Here is a 9487-nt window from a genome sequence, read left to right on the forward strand (position 1 = left end):
GGACCTTATAATAGCAAGGCTAAGGATCCCGAGAAACCGCAAAGAAAATCGAAGACCAAAAAATTTATGTGTCCATTTGCATTAAGAGTGATAAAAAAAGGTGAAGGTGTGTGGGTTGTTGTTCCAAAGTGCGGGGTTCACAATCACAAGTTTGGAAAGTTTCTAGAAGGTCATAGGCGTAGAGTGAAATTTACTGAAGAACAGAAAGAATTGATTAAGCAGTATCGACAGTCTCATGTGAAACTTGGGATGGTTAGACATGCTTTTACGCTTCGTTATCCCGATTAACCGCCTCCGATTCTGAAACAAATTTATAATGAGAATGCCCGATTAAGTGCGAAGGATAGAGATGGGAGAAATAGTGTGCAATATATGTTGCATTTAGCGAATGAAGCTAACTACCTTAGTGAGTCCATCAAACATCCTGAAACAAAAAAACTTACACATGCTTGGTTTACTCATCCAGAGGCGGTGAAGATGTTTAAAGCGTGGCCAAATGTTATTCTAATTGACTCCACCTACAAGACAAATAAGTACGGTCTTATATTGGCTCAATGTGTAGGCGTCACACCTATTGGAAAAAGTTTTTTGATAGGTTACGCGTTAATTGAGAACGAGGGTACCGAAGGGTATAAGTGGGTTTTTAGAAGGTTAGAGTCATTGTTGGAACCAGGTGTGAGGCCAACAGTCATAGTTACGGATCACGAGCATGGTCTAATTGCTGCACTTCCTGCTGTATTTCGTACTTCCCATCATTTTTTGTGCTTATTTCATGTATACACTGCAATTGAGGCTAGAGCAACGAACATAGAGACGAATGGTAATTTTGGGAAAGCGTTAGCACACGGCGCTTGAAAGAAAGTTGTTGAAGATAAAACGTTTGATGAATGTACCATGGAGTGGAATGAGTTGTAGAAAAAATATTGTGGTCATCCTGCACTTATCAGTTATCTTGAGTTGACTTGGTGGCATAAAATCCATATGTTTGGTAAATGCTTTACTAATTTGGTGCTTCATTTTGGTAACACAACTACGTCTAGAGTTGAGTCCGCTCATGCTCAATTGAATATGTGATTAGGATCAGCTGAACTTACTCTTGACAGTATATATGGAAACGGGCTGATGTTATGATTCACGGGCAACATATTGAAATTCGTAAAATGCTGGAAGATTCTATAAGCAAGACGATTGTTACTAATATGTATTATGAGAATATATTTTCAATGTTCAGTGGAAGAGTTTCGGCGACCGCCATTGAAGCAATGTTAGTGGAATATAATCGTGGGACTGATTTGGGTTATTATTTAGAGGAGAATTGTGGTTGCATATTATGGACCACCCATAAGCTATTGTGTGCTTGTCGGTTACATACAGTTTTCCACGAAGGTAAAAGAATTCATCCTGATGATTTACATGTGTTTTGGTCACGGTTAGCCTACACGGATTCTAGTCATCGGCGTTCTCGCCATAATGATGTGATGGAGGACCATTTCGATAAAGTTCGGGCTTCCCACCATTCGGTCCAAAGAGATGTAATTGAGTCATTGTTCACTAAGTTGTATCCTGAGGACAAGGTTGTTGAGGAACCTGAAATAATAGATACACGTCGTGGTCGTCCAAGGAAGTCCAATACCCGTAATAAGTCTGCTTTCGAACATTCCAGACGTAGTTACCCGAGTACGACAACCAGTAACGGTAGAGGTATGATAATATTTAATGTTAATATTTAGTTAATTTCAATTTTTAATAATAGTTTTTGTTTATATTTATATTTAGTTAATTTTTAATGTTAATATTTAGGTAACTATTTTTTAATGTTAATATTTACACTTAATTCTGTACCTTATATTGAATGTAGGTGATGGGCCCCCCTCCCTTTGAGCTTAATTATGACTATGTAACAGACGTAGGTCTTTTCGATTATCAGCATTGTATGCCTGAGGCGGTCATTGATGGTTTTTTAGAAGCTTTTGACCCGGAGGGTGATGGTCATTGTGGTTTTCAAGTTATGTCGCTGGCAAAAACAGGAAATCAAAGAAATTATCTCGAGATGCGACAACAGTTGTTGGTGGAGTATGTCTCTGTCTACTACGGTGACCGAAACAGTGCTTATAGACGAATCAAATGGGCTCATCATAAACCATGTCAAAAGCCGAATTGGATGGAAGCCTTGGATTTGCATGCTTTTGCAATATTGTTCAACTGGACAATATGTTTCGTGACTGTCCAACCTAACCTAAGCGGTGATCGTGTATGGACCGGTTCTAATACTGTAACACCCCCATATACCAAGGATCCTTAACAAGACCTTCCCTAGCATATAAAGGTGTTACCATCTCGGTTACCTGAGGTAAGTAATGATCAAAAGTCGATAGAAGAACATTTATAATTATTACAAGTGATCTAGCCAAACTACTAATACAAAAGATAAAACTCAAAATCCTTATGTGAACTATCTCTGACGTAACTTGCGAAAGACCCATCTCCGTTAAGACTTCAACCATCATCCAAGACATCACCTGAAAGACCGACTGCTCACCATAAGGGATCACGACAGACACAACAGAACAAACAAAGACAAACCACACAAGGTCAGTAACTGAGGCAACACATCAACAACTACAGACACTACACAAGTACACAAAACTCATACACACCATAACTCCGATCAATCACCGTCACCGACTGTCCACTGGACCAGCCCTGCCAGTGGGGGACCGCAGCCGTTCCCACCTAAGCCACGCTAATCATACTGAGCGATAACTCTGTCCCATTAATGTGCACATCCCCTCCCGTGGCGGGTTCCACGGAGGGCGAAAATAGGGCGTGAAGCCACTCCCGCAAGTGACTCCACTCAGCCGAGGACGCACCTCGAGAACCATAGGCAAACAATCACAATCACGCCAATCGAGACAACACACACCAACCAACAACACGGACAATCCAATCATACCGACACTGCAATCAACACAACAACTGACACACTAAACAACCAACAGGAACTGAGTAGGCGAACCTACCTCTAGTAATCGCAGCGATTCCTCGTCCTATCACGCAGCACCCATCAATCAAGCAACACCTATACATACAGTACAACCCTCTATCACTACTATTCCAGCCCTAACTGAAAACAAATGAATGTAGTACGTAGGGGTCGAACCCAAGGAGACGGGAGTTTATAATTTAGTTGTTATGGATTGAATTTTACCTTGGTCGATTACGTTTAAATTGGTTTGGGTTGAAGTGATAAAACAATAATAAATAAAATGTCTAGGGAGGTCGGGTCACACATGCTAATTATGTAATTGCTCATGACAAGTTAAGAAGTTGATTTTGCGATAAATGTTTAGGCTTAAAGACACCCACCTTACGGCATTAATGTCAACCATAGACCGGGTCCTAGAGAAACTCTCGTCCATGACTAGGTCGTCCTACTACACATGTTTAGTCTAATTCAATTCCATGCCTCTCGACTTTTAGAACGAATGAACAAACTTAATCAACGAATAAGGCCTTTAAACAAAGATTAAACAATAAGGTGCAAACATGTGATAGAAACAATTAGACAATATTAACTTATCCTTATTTTGACATTTACATATTACTTAAACATGCATCCCCTTACTCCTTAGACAAATGCAACTACTCTAACATGGTGAAAATATAAATTAAACTAATGATAAATGAAATGGAAAACATAATGAAAATATGAATAAGAAATTACCTTATTGGAAATGGAAATGGAAATGAAGAACAATACTTGTAATATAAATAACTTGTAAATGTAAATTGTTTTATAACTTGTAATGTAAATAGGAAATGTAAATAACATAAATTAAATCTAAACTAAACTAAACTAAAAGCTAACCTAAACTAACTACTAAATTTAGAGAGAATTTCTATGTAAAAGTGTGTAGAAAAGATGGTCTCAAGGTCCCGGATCAACACCCTATTTATAGGAACACAAAGGGAAACGTAAACAATTAAGACAGCGGTAACCCCGATCAGGGCCAGCCAACCCCGATCGGGGTCATGGTGTTCTTGGTCCGCTCTCTTAAATTCTTGGTTAAATGCTTAGGGAATCCAAAGTTTGTGTTTTAATGCTCAATTATGCACCCGATTAAGAGCTCTATTTGGCATCCAATGTTCCCTTAGCATCCAAAGTTTTCCACCATAATTTGGACTTTTGATTTTGGGGTTGACTTCCATTTGACTTTGTTGTGCATTTCTTCATTTAATCCATCACTTTTGCTTATGCAAGTCCATACATTATCTTCATGCTAGTCCATCTTACTTCTTTGTTAGCCAAGCTTATAGTTTACTTGGAAATGTGTAGGATTAAGCTCCTAAAAGCTCTTATACCTACAAAACATGACAAAACATACAAATAGAACTAGAAAGCAAAAATAGCTCAATATCACTAAGGTAGCATAATGACATTTAAATTGGAGCTAAAATATGGGGATAAAATGTATATAAATTGGACTTATCAAACTCTCCCAAGCTAAACCCTTGCTTGTACCCAAGCAAGAAACCATATCCCTTCAATTGCAAATCCCAAAATAGCTAACAAGCAAAATGATTCAAATCCCTAAACAACATGGGCATAAGGATAAGCAACATCATGGTTGAGATTTACACGACGGCGTAGCGTGGTCGACTTCAAGTAAACTTTTCGACTCTTGCGTGATCTTTTGACTTTCGGACTCTCACGATCCACTCATAACTCAACTTTGTGTAAAAGGACATTTTTTGAATAATCACTCAAGCTATCCTCGACTCATGAGAATGTGCCCGCAACCTAATATGACAAACAATCAAATCATAAGTTAAAACAATCAAATGCAAGCAAATAATGAAGCCAAAGGGTTAGAAGAAGGCTTTATTGTGATATGGGACATAAGGGGGACAAATGATTATGGATATGTGGAGCTAATGTTAAGCTAGCAACAAAACCATGTGAAAATGCTCATTCCAACCCAAAATATCCCAATTAGAAATCAAATTGACAAATGACTTCTTACATTACTAATCATGAGAAATTCTCCATAAGATATTGATAAACACATGAGAACTCTTAATAACACAAACTCTTCTTCCTTTCTTCCAAATTACAACACTTTATTCTTTTTCATTTTTTTCTTTTTTCCTCCTTTTTTTTTTTCATTCTTTTCGGACTCTTTTTTTTTTGTTTTTTTTTTCTTTCTTTTCTTGCTCCAATTCTTTCTTTCATAACCCCGAAAATCAATGACATATCCGGCAAACCAATTTCACAATGATATAGATTTTAAAGATCATCCCAATTTTGAGCATCCCATCACCAAAAGAACTTAGCTACTAGCTTAACATGGGTAGTCTATTTATATGTAGCTAGGGAATAAGAACATGTGAAAGGGGCTAGAAAATGGGCTAATTTATCAAAGTGAAGGGCTTCAAAAATGCATAGCAAAATGAAAGTAATGCTTAAAGAGATGAATTAAAGACCATACTTGTGCGTTTTGATGTAACACACCATAAGGAGACCTACCACTCACCTAAGTAAGATCGGGTATGGATGCACCGGCCTAAGGAAGCTCTACCTTACCATCTTGTGGCTCGCCAAAAGTCAAGATCAAGCTTACTTGGTCCAAAATCCATCTTCCACCTACTATGTCAAGACATCCCCATGCATGCTAAATCCCGTCAAACATAGTGAATCAAAAGCTATCAAGCTAAACATGGGATAAACAAAGGGGCATAAGTAGGACAAGCAAAAGATTAGAGCAAAAAGCAACACAAATTTTCAAACCATAAAAATGGCGCAAAGCTCATAAACAAGAAGGACAAGAGTTCATATTTAATGGGTTGCGAGAAATAAACTAAAATGCAAAACAAAGAAAACTTACTAGACTAGCGAGCCCCCCCCCCCAAGTTAGAACGTATACGGGGGACTCTTCCATTCATCAAAAATTCAAGAAAAGGCCAAAAATTGAAAATTTGAAAAAGGAATGATGTTTGCAAAGTGATTAGGCAATTCATTCATTTTTTTTGAAGCAACGAAAATGTTACGACCCCGAACGGGGTTATAACATGGGGTAGTATGCTATCCTTCAAAACGCCTCTTCTCCTCTTCAAACACCTACAAGTCACAACTCAAAATAGCTAATTAGTCTAATATTTATTCCTAATGAAATTGCGTAAAAATTGAAATAAAATAAAAACAAACTAGTTTTTTTCCTAATGGATCCTCCATCGTCCTCAAAAAAGCACGTCAATGCCCTTCGAAGTCTATCATATATCTGCGCATGAGCAACATGTAAGCATATGTACGCAATTGATAAGATTAAAGCATGAAAGATCAAGGGTAAAAATTTATAAATCTTATCGATGGGCGCAAGAGAGACATCAAATATTACCACCGTATCACTCCACTCGTCAGCAAGAGATGGAGCATCATGCTTAAGACCATAAAATAAACTGTTAGAGCACACAGTGTAATCATATATGGTCTCAAATGGGTGGCATAAGGAATAAAAGAGGAGAGTGTCATCAAAAATAGGGGGTTCATCCCACTTAATTTCCATATCAAAATTGCTTAGCCCTCTATCTTTCTCGAATGGATCAACAACATCCTCTACAAATGGATTGCCAAGTGGGTTAAAAGACTCAGGAGAAACCTCATTAGAATCACAAGGAATCTCGACAAATTCATTTGTAGCAGGTGACTTATCTACTATGGGGTTAATGTCATCAACATGAGTCTCTACATTCTATTCGAATGACACTAGGGGGGATTTTAAAAGATAAAATCGGACCATCATCATCATCCAATAAATCAAAATCATTAGATTGAAAAGACTCACATTGTGGAGGTGAAAAAGCAAAATGAGAGAAGATAGGCTCACGTCGTCTCGGTTTCTCTTGAGAATTTTTTCCCAAACGAGCTTGTAACACTTTAAGCTCCTCTTCGATGCGCCAATAATGGAATTGGCGTGCTAATTCCCAACATTCGGAAGCCATGAAATCTAAGAAATTCCAAAGTTCCGGCCCAATCATGTAGTAGAGACTCCCATTACTCAATTTTAGAGCCAATCCACGGGTCTCAGAATCCATGCCACCAAGCACGAAATGACCCAAGTAATCCCAATCAAGGACATGCCCAAGGGAGATGAGACCATCGCAAAAGTACTAGAATCGGTCAAGATAGTCAAGAAAAGGCTCATCTTGGAGTTGTGGGACGAATTCGTAACTCATTATGTAAGGCCAATAGCTTTATCACCTACAAAAATAGGCACTAAAACTACAAGGAAACCGTGAGATGATCCCAAGGAACAAGTGTTCCCCGAGACAAAATAAAATAAGATAAAATTCAACAACTAATTAGCAAACAAAACCGTCTCCCCGACAACGGCGCCAAAATTTGATAGGCTATCGCACACCTATGCAAAGATAATATTTATACCCTAGACAAAAAATGAATGTAGTACGTAGGTGTCGAACCCAAAGGAGACGGGAGTTTATAATTTAGTTGTTATGGATTAAATTTTACCTTGGTCGATTACGTTTGAATTGGTTTGGGTTGAAGTGATAAAACAATAATAAATAAAATGTCTAGGGAGGTCGGGTCACATATGCTAATTATGTAATTGCTCATGACAAGTTAAGAAGTTGATTTTGCGATAAATGTTTAGGCTTAAAGACACCCACCTTACGGCATTAGTGTCAACCATAGACCGGGTCCTAGAGAAACTCTCGTCCATGACTAGGTCGTCCTACTAATCATGCTTAGTCTAATTCAATTCCATGCCTCTCGACTTTTAGAACGAATGAACAAACTTAATCAATGAATAAGGCCTTTAAACAAAGATTAAACAATAAGGTGCAAACATGTGATAGAAACAATTAGACAATATTAACTTATCCTTATTTTGACATTTACATATTACTTAAACATGCATGGCTCCCCTTACTCCTTAGACAAATGCAACTACTCTAACATGGTGGAAATATAAATTAAACTAATGATAAATAAAATGGAAAACATAATGAAAATAAGAATAAGAAATTACCTTATTGGAAATGGAAATGGAAATGAATAACAATACTTGTAATATAAATAACTTGTAAATGTAAATTGTTTTATAACTTGTAATGTAAATAGGAAATGTAAATAACATAAATTAAATCTAAACTAAACTAAACTAAGAGCTAACCTAAACTAACTACTAAATTTAGAGAGAATTTCTATGTAAAAGTGTGTAGAAAAGATGGTTTCAAGGTCCCGGATCAACACCCTATTTATAGGAACACAAAGTGAAACGTAAACAATTAAGACAACGGTAACCCCGATCGGGGCCACCCAAACCCGATCGTGGTCGTGGTGTTCTTGGTCCGCTCTCTTAAGTTCTTGGTTAAATGCTTAGGGAATCCAAAGTTTGTGTTTTAATGCTCAATTATGCACCCGATTAAGAGCTCTATTTGGCATCCATTGTTCCCTTAGCATCCAAAGTTTTCCACCACAATTTGGACTTTTGATTTTGGGGTTGACTTCCATTTGACTTTGTTGTGCATTTCTTCATTTAATCCATCACTTTTGCTTATGCAAGTCCATGCATTATCTTCATGCTAGTCCATCTTACTTCTTCGTTAGCCAAGCTTCTAGTTTACTTGCAAATGTGTAGGATTAAGCTCCTAAAAGCTCTTATACCTACAAAACATGACAAAACATACAAATAGAACTAGAAAGTAAATATTAGCTCAATATCACTAAGGTAGTGCATAATGACATTTAAATTGGAGCTAAAATATGAGGATAAAATGTATATAAATTGGACTTATCATGATGACATACCTACGCATAGCAATCCAGCAAAAAGACCGCTACCCGACTCAAGCAATCCACTCCTATGGCATAAACATCCTTAAAGGCTCCCATGGAAGGATCTATGGTGAAGGGAAGGTGGAGAGACGACATTTAGGTTTAAGGAAATAGGCGGAAATGATTTGCGGTTTCTCAAAACACGATATATAATTCCCCGCTGAAAACCCGCCACTCGATCGAGTAACCAACTTACTCGATCGAGTGAGCCCTACTCGATCGAGCTCCCTAGCTACTCGATCGAGTAACCTCTGCTAGATCGAGTAACAACCAAGGTAAAGGCTATATCGCCACTAATCACCACTCATAAGGTTTCCGAAGGTCCAACAAGTCGTCTAAGGTCAGTCAACGTTGGTCAAAGGGTCCCTAAAAGGATGGGTATTACAGTCTTCCCCTCTTAAAAAGAACTTCGTCCCCGAAGTTCGATTCATCCTCCCCCAAACCACACGGCAAGAAACCAAGGTCGACACCACCGTTTACCCGACACAGGTCCACAACTCACTAGAAGTAATATCCCACTACGTATGTCCATCAAGCATCATCGTCGTTGATTGTCTAGCACACACCAGACACTCAAGCCTCGATGAACCACTACTTGAATTACCGAACACACAACATGCACCAACACGA

At 38.1% G+C, this 9487-nt stretch overlaps 1 protein-coding gene across 1 annotated transcript; it reads left to right on the plus strand.

Annotated features, from left to right (window-relative positions):
- The first annotated feature begins 372 nt into the window (after window positions 1-372).
- LOC141588684 (uncharacterized) lies at window positions 373-4342 on the plus strand. Its single transcript, XM_074410112.1, has 4 exons — window positions 373-735; window positions 1104-1574; window positions 1859-2272; window positions 4337-4342. Exons 1-4 carry the CDS (start codon window positions 373-375, stop codon window positions 4340-4342), a joined length of 1254 nt encoding a protein of 417 aa, XP_074266213.1.
- The last annotated feature ends 5145 nt before the right edge of the window (window positions 4343-9487 follow it).

This window comes from Silene latifolia, chromosome 6, assembly GCF_048544455.1.
Source record: "Silene latifolia isolate original U9 population chromosome 6, ASM4854445v1, whole genome shotgun sequence".
NCBI classification, from domain to species: Eukaryota; Viridiplantae; Streptophyta; class Magnoliopsida; order Caryophyllales; family Caryophyllaceae; genus Silene; species Silene latifolia.